Source organism: Leucopleurus acutus, assembly GCF_964270905.1.
Source record: "Leucopleurus acutus genome assembly, chromosome: 7".
NCBI lineage: Eukaryota > Metazoa > Chordata > Mammalia > Artiodactyla > Delphinidae > Leucopleurus > Leucopleurus acutus.
The window spans coordinates 97856690-97884457 of NC_139150.1; the positions used below are offsets into that span (position 1 = coordinate 97856690).

At 40.4% G+C, this 27768-nt stretch overlaps 1 protein-coding gene across 1 annotated transcript; it reads left to right on the forward strand.

Moving 5' to 3' along the window:
• Positions 1-1781: 1781 nt before the first annotated feature.
• Positions 1782-27129, forward strand: LPL (lipoprotein lipase; the record flags this gene model as incomplete). Its single annotated transcript, XM_082842211.1, has 9 exons — positions 1782-1869; positions 8069-8229; positions 12116-12295; positions 13599-13710; positions 14482-14715; positions 15917-16159; positions 18118-18238; positions 18966-19148; positions 27021-27129. The coding sequence occupies 9 exons, from the start codon at positions 1782-1784 to the stop codon at positions 27127-27129; spliced, it is 1431 nt and encodes a 476-aa protein (XP_082698337.1).
• Positions 27130-27768: the final 639 nt, after the last annotated feature.

Sequence of the window (27768 nt, forward strand, 5' to 3'; positions counted from 1 at the left end):
GTTTTCGAGAAAAACTGAAAATATGAGCCTAGTTTATATTGTATGGCCTTTCATCTTTCTAACAAACAAATGTAGATTGTGTGTGTGTCTGTGAGGGAGGAGAGGCAGAGAGAGAGGGAAGGAAGGAGGGATGAGTAGAAGGAAGCATTAAAGGTATTCAGAGAAATAATCCAATATAGACAGTGAATTGGAGGTTTAGGTTTATGAGCCCATTACTCAGATGTAAAGTGGAGAGTATAGAGTTAATTATCCCTCCTGGCTAATTCTAATTCTTTACATTTAAAAAGATATTTGAAAGTATTCTCAGCATTTTGGCAAAAAAATGCAATAGCCAAAGTGATTTTATTATTCTTAGTATTTTACTTGCATACCTCAATGCATCTTTTTAATAGCTTTATTAAGATATAATTTACATACCATAAAGTTTGCCCATTTAAAATGTCCAAGTCGGGCTTCCCTGGTGGCGCAGTGGTTGGGAGTCCGCCTGCTGATGCAGGGGATATGGGTTCGTGCCCCGGGAAGAATCCCACATGCCGCGGAGCGGCTGGGCCTGTGAGCCGTGGCCGCTGAGCCTGCGCGTCCGGAGCCTGTGCTCCGCAATGGGAGAGGCCACAGCAGTGAGAGGCCCGCATACCCCAAAAAATAAATAAATCAAGTGTACAAGTCAATTTTCTTCATTTATCTACCCAGTTGTCTAACCATCACCATAATGTAATTTTAGACATTTTCATCACCATCTCCCCGAAAACATCTCCATTCTCCTCCCTCCCCTATTCCCCAGCACTAGGCAACCACTAATCTACACTCTAAGATTTGCCTACTGGTGGATATTTTATATCAATGGAATCATAGGATATGTGTCTTTTGTGACTGGCTTCTTTCATTAGCATAACAATATAGTTTTAGACTATTTGGCCTCAATATTCTGCCTCTGAGGATAAAATGTAATCTTTGCATTCCTTGATGAGTTTGAGGACTGGGTATAATTTTCGTGAGGCAGAAATTAGAAACTAGTTAGAGCAAGAGGACTTTCCACAGCCACTTGCCATTTTGCCAATGTTAAAATACCAGATTGTGCAAGTTCAAGCTGCAGAACAACGTGTGTTCATGGGTCCTTAAATTGACATTGTCCAGGAGAATTTGGGGGGCGGGGGGATAAACCAAAAACAAAACAAACAAACAAACAAAAAACACTGCAAGTTACAAACAGGATCCATCAAAAGAGGAGTGGGTTTCAGTGTTGACCAAAGGTAGTTTAACAACTTAACTTCCTTTCCTTGGAAAACTGGTGATTCCAGATTATTTCACATAAACCTGTGTTTGGTGCTTGTGCCAGGCACGCAGGAGAGCCAGACCTCTTAGGAAAAGCACATAGGCCTCATAGAGAAAGTAAAATTTCCTTTCAGCCCTTTCCCCCTCTTCTTGCTGGCAGGGTTGATCCTCATTACAATTTGCTCAACTATTTGGAAGTGAATTTAGGGCCCTCCCCCCAGCTTATGATTTTATAGCCAATAGGTGATGAGGTTTATTTGCATATTTCCAATCACATAAGCAGCCGTGGAGTGGAAACAGTGTCAGACTCAATTTCTCCTCCTCCTCTTCCTCCTCCTTCTCCGAGGAAACCTGCCACTTCTAGCTGTCCTGCCTCCTCTTTAAAGGGTGACTTGCCCTGCGCCAGACCGCTCCTCCAGCCTGCTCCCGCCTCAGACTCAGCCGGTCCATCCGTCTGTCCCCGCTCCAGCCGGGTGCCCTGTAACTCCCACAGAGGGACGCGCCCCGAGATGGAGAGCAAAGCCCTGCTTCTGGTGGCTCTGAGCGTGTGGCTTCAGAGTCTGACCGTCTCCCGCGGAGGGGTGGCCACCGCTGACAGTAAGTTTTGCGCGCAGACTCCCCTCCACTTGCAGAATCTGCTCAGCGGCCACTTGCACACGTTGTGAAGATGGGAAGGAGGAAGTAGGAAGGAGTTGCGATGCGCGCCGGGGACTCTCCTAGCCCGAGCGCTTGCCCCAGAAAGGGTCACCGGGGTGGGATCTGGAAGGGCCACGGAGGGAATTTTTCCTCCGATCTCTCTGGGGCGGCTCCCACTTCTCCTTTCTCTCTTTCCCGCGTTCCCGCGCTGTCCCCTCCACTCTGGCTGAGGCTGAGTTCCGGCCGCCTGGGCTCAGCAGGGAAGGGAGCGGGGGGAGAGTGTGAGGGACGGGACCAGGGGGGCGGGAGGAAGGGCTCAGATGGCGGTGACCTGCAGCAACCTTTTCGCTCGGGGGGGGGGGGGGCCTGGAATGAAAGGCAAGGGAGCCAAGGTGACCCTGGCTTGGCCTTGGCCGCGGCTCAGTCCCCGTCATTGAGAGCGCGGTTAGAAAGTGGCCCCTTCTCCTGGAGAAGCTGGCCCGTGGCCGCGGGTCGCGGGGGGAGGTGTTGGCCGCCACTTAGGAGTACAGGACATTCTTGCTCTGCACGTGGAGGTGGGAGGAGAGGACGCGGGACGCGGAGTCCTGGGGACGCAGCGTCCTGCAAGAGTTGGGGCGCCGGGGAAGCTGTTTAACTTCGACTCTTGCACGCTCGGCTTTTCTTAGCGGCCAGCAAACCTAGCGAAGGGTTGACCCTCCTGAAAAACGTGGCAGAGCGACCAGCAGTCTGTGGCCGCTGACTTGGGGGTTGCCAGGTTTGCACTTGGCTACCCTTACCGTCCTGCGAGCTGAGCTCGGCTCCGGGCGCCCTGCCCCGCGGTGCGGTCGCGAGCACTTGGGGTTTCTTGGGCGCCGCCGGGAGGCCACTGGCTGAACCCCAGTTACCTCTCACCAGGGTTGAGGCTTCGAGGCCGGATGTGCATTTCTTTATTGCAGGGAAGGTGAGCGCCCAGCCCGAGACCTGCCACAGTAGAGGCAGCCTGTGTAACTTGAACCTTGGTTCAGTTAACACACAGCAGCAACTGAAAAGGCAACGGAAGCAAGTCATGCAAGGAGGCAACATTTTCTTTTCTCTTCCTTGGTGGACTTGCAGTTAGGGCGGTGTGCTTTGGTTGTGCTTTCAGGCGGCACGGTCTGCAGTGGTTCACGTTATGGTCGAGTTTGTCTCTGACTTTGGTTGCTGCTAAACGCTTGTTTTATTTCAGCACTAAGTTGTTCAATTAGAAAGCCTTAAACATCTCATGAAGTAGCATGTGCCGCTGGATAGTGTTTTACACGGTCCAAGAAAAAGGTTGGAACAAACTCCAAATTCTTATTTCAGAAAGTACACTACAGAGTAATGTTACTTAGACTAAAAAACACACACAAATAAGTGTCATCCACAGATTGAGTTTTTTCTAGACTCCCTGAGAGATTCAGGACCCTAAATTCCCAGGCTAGTCAGTGGTCACCTCTCTGGGTTTTGCTTCCTCAACTCTAAAATGAGGAGTTTGGACCAGACTCAAAATTCTCTTAGACCCCTCCAGATGTAGAGAACAAACTTATGGATACCAAGGGGGGAAGTGGGGGTGGGATGAATTGGGAGATTGGGATTGACATATATATACTACTATGTATAAAATAGATAACCGATGAGAACCTACTGTATAGCACAAGGAAGTCTGCTCAATGCTCTGTGGCGACCTAGATGGAAGAGAAATCTAAAAAAGGGGGTATATGTATACGTATAACTGATTGACTTTGCTGTACAGCAGAAACTAACACAACAGTGTAAAGCAATTATACTCAAATAAAAAATTCTGAAAAGCGTTCTCTTAGACCCCTCTAATTCTTTACTCTTTGATGTAAATGGATACAAGTGATTAATGAATTAAATTGGATTTTAATCAACACATGCTTTTCATGGCTGTAAATGCTTTGTAAGGGAGGAATCATTTTGAAGTGGACTTGAAATTAATCCTTCTCATCCTTTCCTCCCACTCTCACTCTACTGCCCCGCTCCCCCCCCCTCCCCTTTATATTGTGCCTCTCCCAACACAACAAATTTCTGCCCCCTTTATCCTCCAAATGAATTTAGGTAGGAATGTAAGAAATTCAGAGTAGAAAGGTACAAGTGTGAGGGAATGGCAAGCAGCACCCCCTCTGGGCTCTGACTTTACTTATTCATTCTCGATTTCTAGGAAAAATATGAGGATACAGGCACTGCCTTCAGCTCTTTGCTGTTGGAGGCACCACAGCCTCTGCGTGGCCCCATTAGGAAATTTGAAGAGCTCAGTAGCTGCAGTTCTATTTGACTGGCCATAGTGAATTTCTAGGCTAACATCTGAGTTAAACATTTTGCGTGATGACAGCAAAGTAGCAGGTACCACCTGCAAGGGGAGCAGAGCTCAGCAAGAGAGTGATTGATGAATAGCTGTATGGAAAGGTGGGAGTCAGGCACTGGGGAAGACTGACAATGGGAAATTTTCACTTTCTTTCAGGCAGTGTATTTTTAGCTCAGCCCTCCTTTTTTGCTTTATTCTGGGAAGAGAAATTGGGCTGCACATTTTACGGCCACTATTTTAGCAAACACTTTTTTCTATAAAAATGAAAAGTAAATCAGCTTGTTAGGTAAGTCAGGCACGTTGTTTACATTGGAATATCTGAAAACCTCAATTCAGTCAGATAACAGCACTGATTACCCCCCCACCCCACCCCCATTGGGTTTTTTTTCACTTGTTTTTTGGCATTCTACAGAAGCTGTCAATGACTGTGACCATCAGCCTCAGAGAGGAGGTGAATTACTGAAGAAATTCTTTAGGAGTGTATGTTTTTGTGTGTGAGAGAGAGAGGAAAGAAAAAGAGAGAAAGGAAGTAGAAACTTCTAAGAGAATTGCATTATAATTGAGCTCTTGAATCTCATGTCTTCACATAAATGTTAATCTTATTTACCTGATAACTGTGAACTGCCTTTAGAGTCTCTTTCCTGGGATGCTCAGTGTTCCTCCTATAATGTACCCTCTATAAATGTACCTTTAAAGTGCTTTGACTTCTCAGCCTAATTTCATTCCTGTGAGTTATTATCCATATTAAGGTAACTCCTTGTCTTTGTTTATACACATAGATTTTTAGCTATCTATTTAGGAATTTAGGGATAAAGATAATATCAAGAAATGCATTAACTTGTAACTTTCCTGGTGCCCCAAAATCTCTCCCCTTAGTGTTTGATAAGAACAGGTCTGATGGTGTGATGTTACTGATATGAGAAGCCAAATTCAGAATAGGGGCCCTTATAAACGATTAAACCTATGCACTTCTCCCCTGACATACACTATTCTAAGGTGGCTTTAATTTCTAAGGGGATCTGGTGAAAGGTCCTTCTCCCCTTAAAGGGCTAAGGGCAGAGTCACTAATATCATTTCCATGTATGAAAAACAATAATTTTTTTAGCAACAGTTGAGCCAAATCAGTTCATCTGCCAGCCAGGAGCAATCCCAGTGTATATATTAGGTCAACTAAACATACTCATAATGACCCATAATGAATTGATGACCCATAAATCAGGGTCCATCCTTCTCCCTAACTCTTCCTGGCCTAAGTCAGTTGTGTGAGGGCTGGTGGATGTTTGGAAAGCACACTCATCTTTAGAATGCCAAGACATCCTTGAGGGGTTGGAAACACCAGTAGTACGGAAATACCTGTCAGAACGCCAAAGAGAGGGAAAGACTGACTAAACACCAGTAACATTTATGATTTCATATAAAGAACAAACATAGAATTGAAAACATCACGTGGCATATAGAGTGGTATTATTTTCTTGTCAAAGGCTTCATTATGTTTTCTGTAACTTAAAATGAAAAAAAAAATCCATGAAAAGTGAAACAAAAGTTTCCAAATACAAATTTGCTTGAGAATGTATGAATTTCCTATCATTTTTCTTTACAAGTGATGTACCCAACAGAAAAGTTTGGTTGTGGGAAACTGGAATCCTGCCTTAATAATTTCAAAGAATATTCTTAGTGATTTCAAAACCACCAGCAATACCAGAGCCACCGTGTTGCACAATTCTAGGAAAAAATAGAATAAAAGTGACTGGTATCCTCTGGAGTTATGCAAGGCAATAATCTTAAATATCAGTTTGGCAAATAGGTAGTGGGCAAGATCTGTCTGCCAGATTGTTCAGAGTATTTCTGCTTTAAAAAGCTTGCTGATTGAACGTGTTAAAATAAGACTGTTATGAGAGGAAACATGAGTTATTTGATATAGAGCAAATATATAGAGGGTAAAGTTAATTTAGTTTTCAATTTTCTAAAGCACTTTCTAACAGTAAAAGAACTTCTTGGGCAGAATCTGAAAGTGGAATCAGATTAAAAATCTATAATTTTTTTCGACCATCAAATAAATTATTAGGCCACCAGAGTGCTTTCTGGTTAGGAAGGAAAAGGAAAACCCACATCTTCAAATGAGTTGAGAGGCAGAGAATATTCTTGATTAATGAATGGATTTCAAGTGAAATTTTACTATATGGAAATGAAAAAAAGCTTTAAATATCAATAGTCTATCACAGTCTTTTATTTGAATAAATCTTCTTAGTATGTTTAGGTGCTAGAGGTGTGTGTGTGTGTGTGTGTGTGTGTGTGAGAGAGAGAGAGAGAGACAGAGAGAGAGAGACAGAGAGAGAGAGAGAGAGAGAGAGATCAACTTGTTACATATAATGAATCACTTGCAAGCAACCACATTATTGTTTAAGGAATTTTGGGAAATAATTAAAAAGGAGAATGCTGGTCAGTCCTCAGAAAGTTATATGATAAGTTTGATTCAAATGCCTGTACTTTCACTGTACTATATCATTCTTATTTTAATTTTTGGTCTGACTTTTGCAAGGTTATTTGAAATTATGGATTTTCAACTTTTGTGAAAAGGAAGAAGGTTTAGATTAAGAAATTAGAAGTATTTCTAAGCAACCTTAGTTATTTACCTTTTGAAACTTTTAAATAGCCAAATCTAAAATGTGTAAGTTACTACCTTCTTGTAGTGAATGGATAGGTTTTTTGACTTCTTTTTTACTTGACCAGAAATTAGATAACTTCTTAATATAACTTCCCTTTGGTGTGCTTGCTTTATAAAAGAGTTTGATTTTATTTGCAATACAATTTACTTAAAGTGTTCACTGTGATATTATATGCACTACCTACAAATACCCTGTGAACATTTATCAGCATTCAGAAGTATTGTCCAGAGAGTCAAAAAATAGGCCAAAGTTCTCTTTCTCTCCTGACTCACTTTGGGATTAACCATGAAGAACCAAAGTGGATTCTTTCCAAAACCACCTTTGCTACAGTACTTTAGGCAAGGACTTTGTGTGGAAGACTGTAGAGACAAAATTGAGAAAAGAAATACTGGGGGGAAGAATTAACCATAACTCACACATAGCACAGATATTTCTGAACAGCCCGCTAAAGGATTTTTAAAAACATTTTAAAGTGATGCATCTTGCCATGCTGGTGGGAATGATTCCATACAAAAACTTCCCCATGTTTCCAACTTTTCTTCTTTCTAAAATTAAAAAAAATAATGCTAGTGAAAAGGAAACAACCTTCCTTCAAACAAACCTTATTGTATCATATTTTGCAGGAAGACAATCTTTTGATGTAATCAGAGATTTAAAGAGGGTGAAATCATATATGAAGTAAGTGGAACTACACAACACAAATGCCCTGAGCCAGTGTTCTCTAGAAGAACTACAACCAAGAGACATGGGTTCTGGTCCCTACTCTCTCTCCCACTATTGGCAACATAAACTCAGCTAACTCACTTAAATTCATATTTTGAGAGAAGATTAATTAAAGAATTCCCAAATAGAAGTTGTCTTACTTGAAACTATATACACCACACACACACACCCCTTGACTGAAAAAGAGCTGAAGAAAAGGATGGAAGACACAGGAGAGTTCAATATTACTTAACTCAGTTATTTTAAGGCTGTCTCTGTCAACTTTGAGCACCGCTGGAGGATCAGTCATTCTCTTTCAATCCACATTCAGTTTTTTTTTTTTTTTAACTTTAGAAACAAAAATAGCATTGGTGGTGTTTTGCTTGTGAATCTAAAACATATCAGTCCAGCAAGTAAAACAACCGTCTAATTAAGCTCTTATCCAATTTTTCCTTTTCAGGAATTACAGGAGGAAAAGATTTTATAGACATCGAAAGTAAATTTGCTCTCAGAACCCCCGAAGACACAGCTGAGGACACTTGCCACCTCATTCCTGGAGTGACAGAATCTGTGGCTAACTGTCAATTTAACCACAGCAGCAAAACCTTTATGGTGCTCCACGGCTGGACGGTAAGAAAGGCTCCTTAGGAAGGAGCTGAGTGGCATGAACCAAGCATTCTGATTGTCTTGCCCCAGTTGTTGGGAGCCCAGTGATGGGAACCCAGTGATGGCTTTGCTTTAAAACTTGAGTAAAGCCAATTCTGGCTCGGGGTGGGGACTGAGGAATCTAAAGCCAAAGGTTCATGGGTACTTCCTCTGGACAGTGCCAGCCTTCATTTTACCACGGTACCTAGCTGTGACCTTGAACCAGCCATTCCCCTGGGCCTTTGCTCAAGTACAGAGAAGAATATAGTTACCATTTAGAGGAGACAATGGAAAACTGGCATGATCCTGATTCGTCCAGCACTTCACCAAAGTCCTTTCCTAAGGAAGATAACCTGTAAGGGGGAGGAGAGAGCTGGAGTGGAGGGAGGAGGTGCTGGTTCTGGTTCTGCTTTGCCATTCTCCAGCTCTGTGATGTGGATCCAGATACCTCTCATCCCTGGGCCTCAGTTTACTAATCTGTAAAACAATGAGATTAGACTAGACGTCCCTCCACTTTCAACATTCGCCAGTTGTAAACTTTTGGGAGCTTTCCTTGAGATTAAAGAGGGCTAGCCAGGGAACTGTCAGCGACATGATAAGAATGTGAATAGATATGCTAATTAGTCACTTTATATGGTATAGTTCTTACTTAACTACTTTAGCTTGTTTTCAATATTTTCATTCCTTAGTGAACATATTTTACTGTTTATTAAAAAGGACTTATATAAAATTGATGGTTAAAGAGATAATATCTTTCCATTGTGTCAGAGCTTGTGAATAAGGTAATAGACACTAAATTCTAATGAGATGAATTAGCTAATGATTGATACTTCCAGTCCTGATTTCTTTTCCTACATAAGTGCCTTTGTTATTGACAGTGTAGGACAATTGCTATAACGTTTATAGAGATGAAGGCAACTAGTAACAGAATTCACAGGGATGTTTATTTTAATAAAATACATCTATTTACTAGAGGTAACAGTAAATTACTTATCTTATGATAAAATTACATATTCAAATTCCTAACGTAGATCTTTTTATATTTTAAGAGGTTTAAATAGGAAAACATAATCTTTGGTGATTTTAGAGACATTCTAGTTGTATGTAGTCTTGGCTGTTAATACTTTTCAAAAAAGTTTAAGCTTAATAAACATTTATATGACAGAAATAAATTGAACATCTCAGGCATCTCAATCTTATCCCTGAGAGAATTTTATAATTTAAGAATATTTGAAAAACATTTCCTTCTCACATTAAGATGACACGACTCACCTAGTATCAGTAGATAGCACCAATTTCTATCATTAGCCCTACTGCCCAATAAGCCCACTTATATTCTTCACATCATATGTCCTGACTTTTTTGAGTGCCTGGGCTCAGAGGCTGGGCCACTGGCTGTGGGACTGAGTTTCATCGTACAGAGCTGGTCGGTATGTGCTCTAACTCATCCAGCTGTGCTGGATAACCGATCTCAGACATTTCAGTCAACTCCCTGGCTGGTTCAGTGGGACCACCTGGGGCAGGTGGCAAGGAGAGCTTCAAGTTCAGCTGTATGCCTAAGAATCAAAGCCTTTAAAAATTGGTACTGATTTAAGGAAGCACAGAAGAAAAAATTAGGAAATAATACCTTTTCATAATTGAAGAAGTTGGGTCCTTGTTTTCCACCCCTTTGTTGGGGTTACTTATAGCAGTGTCTTATGTTAAATTAAAAAAAGAAAGAATTAGATTGGTTGTTAGGCAGTTACTAAAAGTATCATTCACTGTAGGAGTATGTTGGGTTCCTTGCCCTTTGACAGATTACCTAATTTAGAAACACTGATAGTACAGAAAAACTTAAAACAGGGGCTGAGAGCAAATGAGATTTTCCTGCCGTGTCTGAGGTAAGCTGCTCAGCGACTCAAGGGCGTAGGACTAGGGGAAGTGAGGAGGTTCTGCAGCTTTGTTCTGCAGCTCTGACGAACCTGAAAGAATGCTTAGCATGCAGTGTGCACCGGACACCTGCCAGAAGGCAGTCAGACACAGCTGTCCTGGAGCTTGGCCACCTGCTTGTGTTTAAGTCCAGGGTTCTCATTGTGGTGTTGGATATCCTCACCCCTGGCTGAGAGGAGTGATTAACATTGCATTCTGAAGAAATGACATCATCCTCTCTCAAAAGGCAGCTGCAAAGGGTGGCCAGCCTTCAACCTCTAAGAGAGGAGAAAGGGAGGCAGGACCAATTCCTTAGGGTTTTTTTGCTGGATGGGCATTCCAGCTGGTTCCTCCAAAGACCCAGGCTGTACCCAGGCTTGAAGCAGCCTCACTGAGACATGTTCAAAGAAGACTTAAACATGTTCCTAATGGGCTCACATCACCTATGTGCTTTTTCTTTTTTGTTTTCTCCTCATGCTGGAAATAGATTATAGAGCTGGCATTTGATCAGTGCGAGTAGATTGGGAACCAAAATGGTCACAAGAAGAAATTTTGGAGGTGGAGAGTAACTTCCGGGTCATCTGATTCTGACCGCTTTGTTTTATAGGTAGCCTAGTAAGGTTAATACAGTGCCTGTGTTCATAGAAGTAATCAGTGGAAGAGCTGGGATTGGAACCAAGATCTCTTGAGTCCCAGGCTTGCTTTTTCCTTCCACAGAGCACAACAATTTGGTTAAAAATTGTGCAGTTAGTGTCAGGAGTGAAGAGAGAGCTCATGTTTTAATGTTTTAGCCTAGAAAATAGACTAAACAAAATGGAAGCATAGATTTAAAAGAACCCACCATCTAAGATCAAAGTTTTAAATGAAGTCCCTTGGTTTGGGAATTCAAGAGTCTTATTTTTGTCTATTGGCATTACTCTAAGAAGAATATAGGTTTTATGAGCTTCCCCTTAAAAGCTGCCTTAAACATGGATTTCAGAATCTTTTCCTGTCGAGTACATAGTTGAGTAACCTTTACTATGGCTACAGTGTGATCTGCTCTCAGGTAATATTAGGAGTGGATAGATTTGCAGATTTAAAGTAGGTTGTTGCTGTGTACAGGCTCCTGGCAGGAAGGCATGGAATTTTATCATCTGCAGTTTTTTAATGTATTTCGATTATTTTAAAGTAAGCATCTTTGCAAAGATGTCCAATGTCTCTTCTTTGATAGCATAAGTCTTTTGACTTTGAATTTGGGGGCTTTTATCAACAAGAAGCAAAGAATTACAGCTGGCAGTCTGCTTATTTCCAAAACAGGACCAATCTAATAATTTTGGAAATGCAATTATTAAGCCTCATTAATTTGCACTGTGATAATCAAGAATTTGAGAGAATTGTGAAAAAGTCTGAACTGAAACTAATAATTTTCTTATGTATGAAGAGATTGCTAAACAAAGTTACCTTCTGTTGGAATAGATTAGTATGTTTAAAACTATTTTTTTCATTATCACATCAAATGTTGTACGTAAATGACCCTTTATAAGAATAAAGGGCATTCACATCTCCCAATTAACTTATTAGCCTAATTGAAATTATTTAAACTAAATTTCTTTGTTTTAAACTAAATTTCTTTTAAAATCGTCTGTAATTCTGCTGCAAATTTTTAACTTATTCAGATTGATCTTTCCTTTTAATACTATAAATTATTGAAGTTTTACTGAATTTATAAAATATGCTTTTAAAATTGAAACCTCAGTCTGCCATTCCTGAGCTCAACACAGTCCTTCTTTGGGGTACACAAATTTGCCTCAGAAGGGTCAGGCAGAAGACTCTGAATACTCTTGTGGTTTGAGTTTTGCGTCTGAGCCAATGGGCTTCCCGTGGGTTTGTTTCTTTTTTCCATTTAATGTAGGTGTATTGGGCTGACATATCTATAACAAGTTGTAGGTGGATATTTTAAGAATGCTGGTATCATCCTCTTCAGGTGACAGGAATGTATGAGAGTTGGGTGCCAAAACTCGTGGCTGCCCTGTACAAGAGGGAACCGGACTCCAACGTTATCGTGGTGGACTGGCTGTCACGGGCCCAGCAGCATTATCCTGTGTCTGCGGGGTACACCAAACTGGTGGGACAGGATGTGGCCAAGTTTATCAACTGGATGGCGGTAAGACTGGGGGAAGGAGCCTTGTATGTCCAAAACAGATCTCTTGGCTACAGCTGAATTAATGACTGGTTGTTGCTGTTTTTCACTTAGATATAGATATTTTCTGGGTCAACTCATATCTTTAGAATAAGCCTGGACATTATTTTCTGACTAAAAGCATCATTATGATAAGAATGATAAAGCTATAAAGCCCATAAGGCGTAGTCCTGCCCTGCCCTGTCCTTTGGTATTTTCATGGTGAATGGATTTGCTGAGACCAAGAACTAAGTGGGCAGGAGGGACAAAAGCTTGTTATTTCAGGGCAGAGGGGAGATGTCATGTTTAGCCAAATCCTTCCCTCCCAGTTGGCTGGCACATGGAAATTTTATCCAGGGTTTGACCTGTTAGAATATCAATCTCTTTGACAAAAATATTAATAGTACTTATTCCTTAGTGTGGATTAAGGATCCAGATTTTTGTTGAGGGTTAAGGGAGTGATGGAGATGAACTAGGGAAAAATGGCAAGAAAAGTCTGTAGGATATGAGGTGCTGAGAGTCAGGAGTTTTACTCCCTCTGGCTCTCTGAGGCCATTCTCTGAAAATTACCTTTGGAAAGTATCTCGGGGTTGAAAGGAAGCTAATACTCTCACAGGACCAAATTATTTAAGTCAGATGCTTGGAGGTAAAAAATAAGCTGTTTATTGGCTGCTCATTAAAAGATAAAAGTTCTTTTCTTAACTCTTTTGCTAACCAGGAGAGTGAATTTGGACAAATCAGATCACCTTCCTGGACCTCAGACTTCTCATCTGTTGAATGAGGAGACTGGACTCAACGTGTCTGTGGTCCTTTCCCCTGTAATATTTTCTGATTTTAAGTCATTGCTTGGCTAACCTTAAAGAATGAAGTGGTGCAGGGTATTTAGAGTAGAGAATAATGAGTTAAATATATATTTGTATATGTATGTATCTATTCAATATATATACAAATATCTCTATATAAATATACACATATACATATATTTTCAGATGTATGGAAATTCATGTTTCCATACATTTCTATTTCAGATGTATGGGAAAACTTTCTAATTTAAATATGTTATTAAGGAAAGAAAAAATCTCAATACTATAGTATATGTTCCTCTCATCTGTAACAAGAAATTAAAATAAGTAGAATTAATTTTCAGTATTGCCTATATTTTCAAACAATATATTTTATTTATTTATTTATTTGGCAGGAATACTATTAAACTTTTATTTCTTTTAGCAGTGATATTTTGCAAAGAACTGTAAAATATCAAATACCTTTTTCTTTTCTTCTTCCAAAGGATGAATTTAATTATCCTCTGGACAATGTGCATCTCTTGGGATATAGCCTTGGAGCCCATGTTGCTGGCATTGCAGGAAGTCTGACCAATAAGAAGGTCAACAGAATTACCGGTAAGAAAGCAATGCCATTTTTCTTATAACAAAAGACTTGCGATGCCTGTCATTTTCTGAAAGAGAATCAGACTGTTTGTCAAACAACCATATGTGAGTGGTAGTCTTCTGGGTACACCTGGCCATTTGGTTATCTCATGGGAGGGCTCTTTTTCTGGAGTAAGATAAAATACAGACGCTTGCTCTCATGAGCTTACCGTCTAATGGCAGTAGAAGAGAAATGGTGCAGAGTTAAGCACAGAGAGCCCAGTGGTGTCTCTGAGAAACCCATTTCCCTCCTCCCTCTGCTCTGTGCTTTGATAGTTTATTGCGCACACATATGTCACCTCTCACATCAATACTGGGAAAAATGAAAAAGGACCAACACAAGAGGCCATTTGGAAAAAGGAGTCTTGTCATCTGGGCCAATAGCAATTGGTTGTTTGGCCTGTGTAGAGAGGAAGAAAGAGCCCAGCATTATATAAACGCCTTCTAACCAGGCTCAGAAATAATTTATTGATACAAAAGGGAATCAAGTCATACTGAGTGAAAATTGTTATTTAATGGCTAGTTTGAGAAACTCAAATTTTATTTGAAAAGGAGTTAAGCTGCTTTTATGAATCTCAGTAATTTAAAAATCCAGTCACTATAGAATAGGAGGTGCTAATAAGAATCTATGTGGCTGCCATTTACATTCAAATGATGAACAATGGAATGATAAGGTGATACTGGAGGAGACTAAAACTAATGGGAATTTAAAAAGCTCTGAGGACTTTTTGTTTTCCCACTAAGGCCTAGATCCAGCTGGACCCAACTTTGAGTATGCAGAAGCCCCAGGTCGCCTTTCTCCAGATGATGCGGATTTTGTAGATGTCTTACACACCTTCACCAGAGGGTCACCTGGCCGAAGTATTGGAATTCAGAAACCAGTAGGGCATGTTGACATTTATCCTAACGGAGGCACATTCCAACCAGGATGTAACATTGCAGAAGCTATCCGTGTGATTGCAGAGAGAGGCCTTGGAGGTAAATATAATTTAGAAGTTAATTAAATGTAAGTTTTCACCTTAACTCTTACTGACCAAGTGTCCTACCCATTCTCCACAAGTACGTAGTTTGAATACACACATTTAGCAAAGATATGTTTTTGAAGAAGTCTGTCACATTTAGCATGACCACCTCAGAGGCTCAGTACTTCCTGTGGTCAGAGAGACATTTCATCTTATATTGTAAACTACACTTATATTGTAAACTACTGCACTTGCAGTAATAAAAGGAAAAAAAAAATTGGTGAGATTTAGACAAGAGAACTGCACTGCCTTTGAAAGTGTTATCTGGCCACATGCTAAACTTTGAATACAGCTGCAAAACAAGTAGAGTTATTCTGAATTTTACTAAAAGTAAAGGACATGTTAATTAGTCCAAATTTCTTTTGTCAGCCTTTTAAAGAGATGTACAAATCAGAAAAAAATCGCCATTCCCTAAGAATAAATATTCCAAATTTTTAAGAAGAAAATACAATTTAATATTAGTTTTTAATATTTACTTTAATAATCATGTTAGCTGTGTTAATTTTATGATGTGTTTTAAGGGACCTTTGCATACCTTGTGGACAATGGGACCGACCTGTAGTCAATATGCTCAGGTGTTTGGGGCATATATTATAGAATTTACAGCATAATGTTACTAACTTCAATTGTTATAAAGCTTATGGTAATAGCTGCACGTTTATGACATTGCTGATTATTTCTATAATTCATTTAATGTAAAAATCATTAGCAGTGACACACCCCTCAATTATACATAGTATCAATATCTATGATAAAATACTATTAATTTAACAATTATGCCTGCCCTTTATGATGTGGTTTCTAGAGTTATGTTTCTAGAAGCATTTAGAAGTATCATATGCTTTCAATATAAGAGAAAGTTGTGATAAACTGGGGGAAATCAACTTCTATCTTGGATGTCTCTTATTATAGCTTCATAAACATACTCACAAACGGAGACAGCAAAAACATCAAAAGTTCCCTATAAATTTGCAACTTTGGCTCTCTTGGGGGTAGGTGAGAAGCTGCCGCCAAGAGTACCTCCTTAAATAGGACCTACAATCAAGGGGGTCATTTTATTCTAACACCACACCTCAACTATTTTAGACATGCAAGACGAAACACTCATTGTGGACTGTCACAGAGTTGAAATGTTCTTTGTGTCTCTTTTGCCCCAGATGTGGACCAGCTAGTGAAGTGCTCCCACGAGCGTTCCATTCATCTCTTCATTGACTCTCTGTTGAATGAAGAAAATCCAAGTAAGGCCTACCGGTGCAATTCCAGGGAAGCCTTTGAAAAAGGGCTCTGCCTGAGTTGCAGAAAGAACCGTTGCAACAACTTGGGCTATGAGGTCAATAAAGTCAGAGCCAAAAGAAGCAGCAAAATGTACCTGAAGACTCGTTCTCAGATGCCCTACAAAGGTAGGCTGGAGACTGTTGTAAATAGGAAAATTGATTTGATCCTATTTTTCTTATCATGCTTGTTGCATCACAGATACTGATTCTGTCCATTGCAACAGAGATGATAAAACGATGTTGCTAAACTCCAATCCCTCACTTGTGTTTCTGTTGGTAGAGAAGGAGTTGTACTAATCCATTTTACTGAAGCTCCTAATTCCCATTGCCAGTAAGACCCAGGGCACAACTGCACTGCTCTATGCAGCAGCCCTGCTTGCCACCATCCTTTGTACTTGTGACCATTAGCATGGACCACTGCATTAGCACCAGGCTCCAAGTTAATCTGAAACCATTCATCCAGGGTCAGCAAACTATGGTCCATGGGCCAAATCCAACCCACCACCTGCTTTTGTAAATAAAGGTTTATTAGAATATAGCCACACTAATTCATTTCTATACTGACTAAGGCTGCTTTCATGCCTCCACAGCAGAGCTGAGTAGTTGGGACAGAGACTATTTGGTCCCACAAAGCCTAAATTATTTACTATCTGGCCCTTTATAGAAAAAGTTTGCAAACTCCTAAAGTCTGCTTTCAGTGAAGGCAAGAACCACCTGTATTTGAAAATATAACAATTCCTGGGAGGGAAGTCTATACCAAACTTTCTAAGATATTCCCATTTTGTCATGAATTTGTTCACAGTTGAATTTCAAACTTGGCAGCTTGTTCAGAGCAAGACCTGCAGGAATTGAAGGGAGACAGGAAGAGGAGATAATCAGATAAATCTAGAGAGAGGGACTAATATCAGAAAGGCTAGTTTATGTGGAGTCCAGGTGGAAGTATGACGGAAGAGATGGCATTGAAAAACAGTTTCCCAGGGTAAAATATATCTGATAGAGGCACCCATTTTTAAGGTGGTTTGTTAGAATCTAGAGGTGCATTTGGTGGTCCAGAGGTTTGGAGCATCTATAATTCAAGGAAACATTTTAAGCAATGAGGGAATCCTTAGTTTCCTTAACTTTTCAGAGTAGGGAAGTGTGTGTCAGGTATAGAGGAGACCATAATCTTCTGAAGAATTGGGCAGGGCTCACTCATCCCCAGCATCCTGCCTCAGTGTTCTCCGGGGACACTTCGGCAGTCAGACTTCCCTTGCTCTGGTCTGTGGCGATGCCTGCAAGGGCTCCATTTAACCCCAACTCTTTCTCTTCATCCTTTACAGCTGTGTTGCAAGCCTGCTGCCTTTCCTATCCCTTAACGTCTCCCGCATCCCATCTACTCAGGGTTTTTAGTTGAGATGGGGAGAGTAGGAGGAGGTGTGGAAGTTTAAGTACCTGCTTCTGGACGCTCTCTCTAATACAGAACACTTTAGGAACTGGCTGTCTTTACAGCCTCACTGGTGACTTAATGAAATAATGTTATTGTGGGCCTATTATTTACTGACTGTGTGCTAGACAGTGGAGAATAGAAGGTACACGTGATCCTCTGAACTGAAGGAGCCTACATACAGGGTAGGGAGGTCAGACATACCCAAGAAACATGAAGAAACATGGTCACATACAGTGACAGTAAAAAATACCAAATATGCTTTTTCCAGATGCTAAGGGACAAAACAGCCAAGGAAAGGTGGAATTCATAGTGAAAGCTTCACGGGAATTTTGGCGTCTTGGTTTGATCTTCCTAGTACCCCATCAAAGTTGACTACTTTCTGGGTTGGCTTTAGCAATTCAGATACACCTGGATTCTTCCTATCCACTACAATCACACTTTAATGCAAGGGAGTAGAATTCAAATTCTGAATTTTCTAGTAGTGAGCACTGTACAGACATGAAGAAATCTTTCTAAGCCACACATAAATATAGTCATGTATGAGCACTTCCTGTTGATCATTAGTAAGATACTGTCTGTCGTTCAGAATTGCCTGCTTATTTGGGCTGTAGTGTTCCATAAAGACTGATCAGAGGTTGTTCTGCTTTTCTCTCTACAGTCTTCCATTACCAAGTAAAGATACATTTTTCTGGGACGGAGAGTGATATACACAACAACCAGGCCTTCGAGATCTCTCTGTATGGCACTGTGGCCGAGAGTGAGAACATCCCTTTCACCCTGTGAGTAGCCACGGAACATGACCTCCAGCATGTGGGTTTATCATGGCACTGCTTCCTGTTCTAATCATTGGTCTGAGGAACAGAAGAGGCATAGGACACCTAGAAAAACACATATTTAACAGAAAAATTTTTAAAAAGCTATATGGCAAAAGATGTTCATTGCAGTGGTACATATAGTAGCATAAATTAGAAGCAAAGCAAGTGTCCAAAACTGAGGCAATGGCTAAGTGAATTGTGGTTTAACAAATCAAGAAAATCAATCTAGCCTCTGTAAACTGTGATTATAGAAAACTAGGTAAAACATGGCAAAAAATGAAAGATAAAATATGAAGTGAACAAAGAAAGAAAAGAGAATTGTATTATGTACACTATGACTGTAACAAAGGACACGTTCACATATCAATACAAATTGAAAGGGAATATATGAAAATGAAAATAATATCTCTAAATGGTGGACTTATGAACTTTTTTCTCTTAAGAATTATATTACATAGTTCATATTGTTAGGATAAAAATTGGAATACATTAAAGGTACACATTAGTGTAGATATCGTTTAAAATACACTAAATGCCATTGACATGCATCTTGTGTATTTTGTTGGACATTTTTTGCATTTGAAAAATATTCCCCGAACAGTAAAGCTATTTATATCTTTGGAGGAAGAAAAAGGAAAAAAAAAAAACCCTGCTTTCCAGAACTAACCAAATATGTTGATTTTTTATTCAGGCCTGAAGTTTCCACAAATAAAACATACTCCTTTCTAATTTACACTGAGGTGGATATTGGAGAATTGCTAATGTTGAAACTCAAATGGATCAGCGATTCATACTTCAGCTGGTCCAACTGGTGGAGCAGCCCCGGCTTTGCTATTGAGAAGATCAGAGTAAAGGCAGGAGAGACTCAAAAAAAGTAATTAAATTTATTTTTCTCCATTCATTTTTTTTTAAACGGTTATTTTGCCTTAATCTCTAGCCTACAAAGGTAGCTCACATGTTTTTTTCTTCTTTTTTCCTTTAACATCTTTATTGGAGTATAATTGCTTTACAATGTTGTGTTAGTTTCTTCTGTATAACTAAGGGAATCAGCTATATGCATACTATATCCCCATATCCCCTCCCTCTTGTGTCTCCCTCCCACCCCCCTTATCCTACCCCTCTAGGTGGTTGCAAAGCACCAAGCTGATTTCCCTGTGCTATGCTGATCTCCCTGTGCTATGCGGCTGCTTCCCACTAGCTATTTTACATTTGGTAGTATATATATGTTAATGTTATTCTCTCACTTTCTCCCAACTTACCGTTCCCCCTGCGCTTGTCCTCAAGTCCATTCTCTACGTCTGTGTATTTATTCCTGTCCTGACCCTAGGTTCTTCAGAACCATTTTTTTTCCTTCTTTTTTAGATTCCGTATATATGTGCTAGCATATGGTATTTGTTTTTCTCTTTCTGACATACTTCATTCTGTATGACAGACTCTAGGTCCATTCACTTCACTACAAATAACTCAATTTCGTTTCCGTTTATGGCTGAGTAATATTCCATTGTACATATGTACCACATCTTCTTTATCCATTCATCTGTCAATGGACACTTAGATTGCTTTCATGCCCTGGCTATTGTAAATAGTGCAGCAATGAACATTGTGGTACATGACTCTTTTTGAATTACGGTTTTCTCAGGGTATATGCCCAGTAGTGGGACTGCTGGGTCATATAATACTTCTAGTTTTAGTTTTTTAAGGAAACTCCGTACTGCTCTCCATAATGGCTGTATCAACTTACATTCTCACCAACTGTGCAAGAGGGTTCCCTTTTCTCCACACCCTCTCCAGCATTTACTGTTTATAGACTTTTTGATGATGGCCATTCTGACAGGTGTGAGGTGAACCTCACTGTAGTTTTGATTTGCATTTCTCTAATGATTAGTGATGTTGAGCATCTTTTCATGTGTTTGTTGGCAATCTGTATAACTTCTTTGGAGAAATGTATATTTAGGTCCCCTGCCCACTTTTGGCTTGGGTTGTGTGTTTTTTTGATATTGAGCTGCATGAGCTCCTTATACATTTTGGAGATTAATCCTTTGTCAGTTGCTTCGTTTGCAAATATCTCCCATTCTGAGGGTTGTCTTTTGGTCTTGTTTATGGTTTCCTTTGCTGTGCAAAAGCTTTTAAGTTTCATTAGGTCCCAATTGTTTATTTTTGTTTTTATTTCCATTTCTCTAGGAGGTGGGTCAAAAAGGATCTTTCTGTGATTTATGTCATGGAGTGTTCTGCCTATGTTTTCCTCTAAGAGTTCTATAGTGTGTGGCCTTACATGTAGGTCTCTAATCCATTTTGAGTTTATTTTTGTGTATGGTGTTAGGGAGTGTTCTAATTTCATTCTTTTCCATGTAGTTGTCCAGTTTTCCCAGCACCACTTATTGAAGAGGTAGTCTTTCCTCCATTTTATACTCTTGCCTTCTTTATCAAAGATAAGGTGACCATTTGTGCACAGGTTTATCTCTGGGCTTTCTATCCTGTTCCATTGATCTATATTTCTGTTTTTGTGACAGTACCATACTGTCTTGATTACTATAGCTTTGTAGCATAGTCTGAAGTCAGGGAGCCTGATTCCTCCAGCTCCATTTTTCTTTCTCAAGATAGCTTTGGCTATTCAGGGTCTTTTGTGTTTCCATACAAATTGTAAAATTTCTTGTTCTAGTTCTGTGAAAAATTCCATTGGCAATTTGATAGGCATTGCATTGAATCTGTAGATTGCTTTGGGTAGTAGAGTCATTTTCATAATGTTGATTCTTCCAATCTGAGAACATGGTATATCTCTCCATCTGTTTGTATCATCTTTAATTTCTTTCATCAGTGTCTTATAGTTTTCTGCATACAGGTCTTTTGTCTCCTTAGGCAGGTTTATTCCTAGGTATTTTATTCTTTTTGTTGCATTTGTTGCATTTGTTGCATTCTGTGCATTCATCAGTGCATTCTGTGCATTCATCAGTGTCTTATAGTTTTCTGCATACAGGTCTTTTGTCTCCTTAGGCAGGTTTATTCCTAGGTATTTTATTCTTTTTGTTGCATTTGTTGCATTCTGTGCATTAATTTTGTATCCTGCTACTCTACCAAATTCATTGATTAGCTCTAGTACTACTCTGGTAGCATCTATAGAATTCTCTATGTATAGTATCATGTCATCTGCAAACAGTGACAGTTTCACGTCTTCTTTTCTGATTTAGATTCTTTTTATTTCTTTTTCTTCTCTGATTGCTGTGGCTAAAACTTCCAAAACTAGGTTGAATAATAGTGGTGAGAGTGGGCAACCTTGTCTTGTTCCTGATCTTAGAGGAGATGGTTTCATTTTTTCACCATTGAGAACGATGTTGGCTGTGGTTTGTCATATATGGCCTTTATTATGTTGAGGTAAGTTCCCTCTAAGCCTACTTTCTGGAGGGTTTTTATCATAAATGAGTGTTGAATTTTGTCAAAAGCTTTTTCTGCATCTATTGAGTTGATCATATGGTTTTTATTCTTCAGTTTGTTAATATGGTGTATCACATTGATTGATATGCATGTATTGAAGAATCCTTGCATTCCTGGGAAAAATCCCAGCTGGTCATGGTGTTTGATCCTTTTAATGTGCTATTGGATTTTGTTTGTTAGTATTTTGTTGAGGATTTTTGCATCAATGTTGATCAGAGATATAGGCCTGTAGTTTTCTTTTTTTGTGACATCTTTGTGTGGTTTTGGTATCAGGGCAATGGTGGCCTCATAGGATGAGTTTGGGAGTCTTCCTCCCTCAGCTATATTTTGGAAGAATTTGAGAAGGATAGGTGTTAGGTCTTCTCTAAATGTTTGATAGAATTCACCTGTGAAGCCATCTGGTCCTGGGGTTTTGATTGTTGGTAGATTTTCAATCACAGTTTCAATTTCAGTGTTTGTAATTGGTCTGTTTATATTTTCTATTTCTTCCTGGTTCAATCTCGGTAGGTTGTGCTTTTCTAAGAAATTTTCAATTTCTTTCTGTTGTCCATTTTATTGGCATATCATTGCTTGTAGTAATCTCTCATGATCCTTTGTATTTCTGCAGTGTCAGTTGTTACTTCTCCCTTTTCATTTCTAATTCTGTTGGTTTGAGTCTTCTCCCGTTTTTTCTTCATAGGTCTGGTTAATGGTTTAACAATTTTGTTTATCTTCTCAAAGAACTGGCTTTTAGTTTTATTGATCTTTGCTAGTGTTTCCTTCATTTCTTTTTCATGTATTTCTGATCTGATCTTTATGATTTCTTTCCTTCTGCTAACGTTGGGTTTTTTTTTTCTCTAATTGCTTTCGGTGTAAGGTTAGGTTGCTTATTTGAGATGTTTCTTGTCTCTTGAGGTAGGATTGTATTGCTATAAACTTCCCTCTTAGAACTGCTTTTGCTGCATCCCATTGGTTTTGGGTCGTCTTGTTTTCATTGTCATTTGTTTCTAGGTATTTTTTAATTTCCTCTTTGATTTCTTCAGTGATCTCTTGGTTATTTAGTAGCATATTGTTTAGCCTCCACGTGTTTGTAATTTTTAGTTTTTTTCCTGTAATTTATATCTAGTCTCATAGCGTTGTGGTCAGAAAAGTTACCTGATATGGTTTCAATTATCTTAAATTTACCAAGGCTTGATTTTTGACCCAAAATGTGGTCTATCTTGCAGAATGTTCCATGAGCACTTGAGAAGAAAGTGTATTCTGTTGTTTTTGGATGGAATGTCCTATATATATCAATTAAGAATATCTTGCTTAATGTGTCATTTAAATCTTGTGTTTCCTTATTTATTTTCATTTTGGATGATCTGCTCATTGGTGAAAGTGGGGTGTTAAAAGTCTCCTACTATTATCGTGTTACTGTCGATTTCTCCTTTCATGGTTTTTAGCATTTGCCTTATGTATTAAGGTGCTCCTATGTTGGGTGCATAAATGTTTATAATTGTTATATCTTCTTGGATTAATCCCTTGATCATTATGTAGTGTACTTCTTTGTCTCTTGTAATAGTGTTTGTTATAAAGTCTATTTTGTCTGATATGAGAATTGCTACTCCAGCTTTCTTTTGATCTCCATTTGCATGGAATATCTTTTTCCATCCTTTTACTTTCAGTCTGTATGTGTCCCTAGGTCTGAAGTGGGTGTCTTGTAAACAGCATGTATACGGGTTTTGTTTTTGTATCCAGTCAGCCAATCTTTGCCTTTTAGTTGTAACATTTAATCCATTTACGTGTAAGGTAATTATCGATATGTATGTTCCTATTACCATTTTCTTAACTGTTTTGGGTTTGTTTTTGTAGGTCTTTTCCTTCTCTTCTGTTTCCTGCCTAGAGAAGTTCCTTTAGCATTTGTCGTATAGCTGGTTTGGTGGTGCTGAATTCTCTTAACTTGTGCTTGTCTGTAAAAGTTTTAATTTCTCCGTCAAATCTGAATGGTATCTTTGCTGCATAGAGTAATCTTGGTTGTAGGTTTCTCCCTTTCATCACTTTAAATATGTCCTGCCACTCCCTTCTGGCTTGCAGAGTTTCTGCTGAAAAATCAGTTGTTAACCTTATATGGATTGCCTTGTATGTTAACACAAACCCTTGCTGCTTTTAATATTTTTTCTTTGTATTTAATTTTTGATGGTTTCATTAATATGTGTCTCAGTGTGTTTCTCTTTGGGTTTATTCTGTATGGTACTCTCTGTGCTTCCTGGACTTGATTGACTATTTCCTTTCCCATGTTAAGGAAGTTTTCAAGTATAATCTCTTCAAATATTTTCTCAGCCCCTTTCTTTTTCTCTTCTTCTTCTGGGACCTCTATAATTCAAATGTTGGTGCATTCAATGTTGCCCCAGAGGTCTCTGAGACTGTCCTCAATTCTTTTCATTGTTTTTTCTTTATTCTGCTCTGTGGCAGTTATTTCCACCATTTTATCTTCCAGCTCACTTATCCGTTCTTCTGCCTCAGTTATTCTGCTATTGATTCCTTCTAGAGTATTTTTAGTTTCAGTAATTGTGTGGTTCATCACTCTTTGCTCTTTAGTTCTTCTAGATCCTTGTTAAATGTTTCTTGTATTTTTTCCATTCTGTTTCCAAGATTTTGGATCATCTTTACTATCATTACCCTGAATTCTTTTTCAGGTAGATTGCCTATTTCATCTTCATTTATTTGGTCTTATAGGTTTTTACCTTGCTCCTTTGTCTGTAACATATTTTTTTGTCATTTCTTTTTTTTTTTTTTTCTCTTTTTGATGGGTGGTGCTGTATTCCTGTCTTACTGGTTGTTTGGCCTGAGACGTCCAGCACTTGAGTTTGCAGGCAGTTGGATAGAGCCGGGTCTTGTTGCTGAGATGAGGACATCCAGGAGGCCGCAGTCCAATCAATATTCCCTGGGGTCTGGGGTTCTCTGTTAGTCCAGCAGTTTGGACTCGGAGCTCCCACCATAGGGGCTCAGGCCTGACCTCCAGCCTGGGAACCAAGATCTCACAAGCTTTGTGGCATGGTTAAAAACAAAAAAAGAAATCAGAAAGAAAGGAAGGAGCAGTACCATATCAAAGGATAAAAAAAATAAAATTAGAAAGATAAAAAATATATTAGGAAAAATAAAACTATAATTGAAACAACTGCAACAAGGTAAAATAAAACCACACAGAAAAAAATAAAATCCTTGTCTATGGGAGTGATATTTAGGCAGGGGGTTTTGGGTAGGGCGGTACCTAGACTGGTGGGGGACTGATGCTTGAGTGTGGGGCGGGACCTAGGCGGGGTGACGTTCAAGCGTGGGGCGGGGCCTCTGCCTAGGAAGTGCACAGAAGGGGAGAGGCAGCACGTTGGAAGGAGGGCCTCTGGAGTGTGGGGTTCTGGAGTTTGGAGGTAAGGCCCTGAGTGAGCGTGTGTGGGTGGGGTTTAGGCTGAGCACATTGGAGGGGCCCTCAGAGTGTAGAGGTGGGGCCCTGGTTGGGGGTGTAGGGGTGGGGCTCAGGTTCTGCACGGCAGGAGGGAGGCTCCAAGGGCAGAGGATTAGGCCCACAAGCCCAACAGGCTTCCCATTTTCTAAGTGGACAGGGAAAGCACTGGCTGCATTCCCTTCCATTCCTTCATGTCCCACGACCACCGTCTCCCCCAGGGTCTCCCCCACCCCACTGGACCCCCTAACCATGGGTGGGTCCTATGGTGTAGGAACTTCTCCCCTCCGCCAGCTGCCCCCAGGGGTGCCGGAGGTCCGGCCTTTGTTTTTGCTCCCCCTTCTCACCCTCCCACTCCCTCAGGGCCAGCATGGCTGGATGGGGCCTCGGTGGGTAGAGGATCAGGCCCAGGATCTCAGCAGGTTCCTCGGGGTCCAAGTGGGCAGAGGAAACCTGGCCACGCTTCCTTTTGATCCTCTGCCCCCCAGTGGTTCCCCAATTTACCCCTTCCAGCGTGGGATCCCTTCCCCTCCCCCAGCCGCCCCTCAGGGGCGCCAGTCCCGTCCCGCCTCCACTTCTCATCCCCCTTCACTCCCCCCATTCTCCGTGTTTCTACCTGGTCGCTGGGGGTTTCTCCAGTCCCCTTACGTGTCTGTGGTCCCCCATGGGTGCCTGGTAGGTGTCCTAGTTGTGAGGAGACGCGAATTCCGCGTCCTCCTAGTACGCCATCTTGACTCCGCCCCTCTCGACTCCGCCCCTCTCCATTCATTTTCATTCACTCTAATGTTATTACCTAGAAATAGTATTTATGGAGCCTCCAATGTTCAGGTGAAACTTTAGTAAGCTTTGTCTTTAAAACTACATTACCTAGATAATTACACCTATCATTTTTTAGGTGTGTTATTTTATTGTCATACTAGGGAATTAATGGTATCTCTGCATTTTATGGAAAGAAAACCTAAACTCTGAATTGCCACAGTCATTGAGTGAGAGTTGAGATTAGAAGTCAAGAATCTCAGCTTCTCATTTAGCACTGATTCTTGCAAGCACAAAACAGTTAGTTATGCAGAGAACCTCAGAGATGCCACTTGGACATTCAAAGATTAAAACTAACCTCTTCAAGAAGGACAAGATTCCAAGATAATCTCATCCTCTCTTCCTAACCCCACTTCACATAGATAAAATGAATTGCATAGAGAGCCCCATAAGATTTAAAATTTTATACTAAATGTACAGGGATTTTGCAAACTGTAGTATACTATTATTGTAAATAAAATGACTCTTTAAATTAGGATTGATAAGGAATTCTCTGGTGGCCCAGTGGTTAGGACTCAGTGCTTTCACTGTGGAGGGCCTGGGTTCAATCCCTGGCTGGGGAACTAAGATCCCCTAAGCCACGAGGCATGACCAATGAATAAATAAATAAGTGTTGATAATGTATTTCTCTTTTGTCATTTTCTTTTATAACCAAAAGGGGGGAAAAGAGGTTGTGAATGGAGAGGCTATACAGAGTATTTGTTTTTCCAGCAGGGCCAGTTGAAGGCCAGTTTGTGAATTCCCTAATGCAGACACTAAGAAGTGGTAAAATTGATCTTGTATCATTTTTTGGTGAAAATATTGTGATTTTAAGCCTGTTCCAGGCTGTCTGTGCTGTCTGTGTGCCTGTCTGTACTGATGAACTAGCTTTACTGCTGGACAGTGGGCTAAGCCCTCAGATAACCCTCTGATTCGGATGTGTTGCTGACCTGAATGGCCTGAGTATAAACAGGTAATTATTGGAAATATCAAAACAATCAGAACGATTATGTAGGATTCAAACAGCCCTGACTGAACCATTTATTTTTGAACATTTTTATTGTTCCAATATGGTGTGCTCACGTCCATTTTCTTCCACAGGGTGATCTTCTGTTCCAGGGAGAAGATGTCTCATCTGCAGAAAGGAAAGTCACCTGTGATATTTGTGAAATGCCATGACAAGTCTCTGAATAGAAAGTCTGGCTGGTGAGCATCATGGGCTAAGGCTGTCTGGGTATCTTGAACTTGCTCTCTGAGGGATGCTGCTTCATGCATTACCCTTCACCCCTGAACTAAAGGCTTGGACTGAGTCTTGTGATCAGAGCCTTCGGGTGGCCTTTCTCAGGCCTCCTGCATACACATTAGACCCGTGCATTTGCTTTTGGCAGTACTTCCTCTATTTTCTTTTTCTTTCTGTTCTTTCTGCCAGCTCTGACCTTCACCCCAGGTGCACTTTTTAGATTTTATTTTACATCTTGAACTACCACAAAATCTTCACTTCTGCTTTTTCCTGTACTGCCCCATTTACAGACCCTATGTGCAGTGGATACAACACAAGTTAGTAGCCGTGATTGCGGCTGTGGGTGCAGCTCCTCCCAGGATGTACCCAGGGGAGCAGAACATTAGCTGCAGCCCGAGTCCTCCTTGATTCTCCAAGTGCCAGCAGATTCCAGGACAGAGAGCCAAAGGGGCAGCCACCAAGCATCCATCTCAAAACCCCCAAAGACGGAAAGCTAGTGGACTTAGAGTTTAGGAGATGGTTCTCTTTTCCATCTCAAAACAACTGCCTGGCTCTTTTCTACTTGACCTTTAAGGCTAATCCACATGGCAGCTGTCAGCTGAATCATTC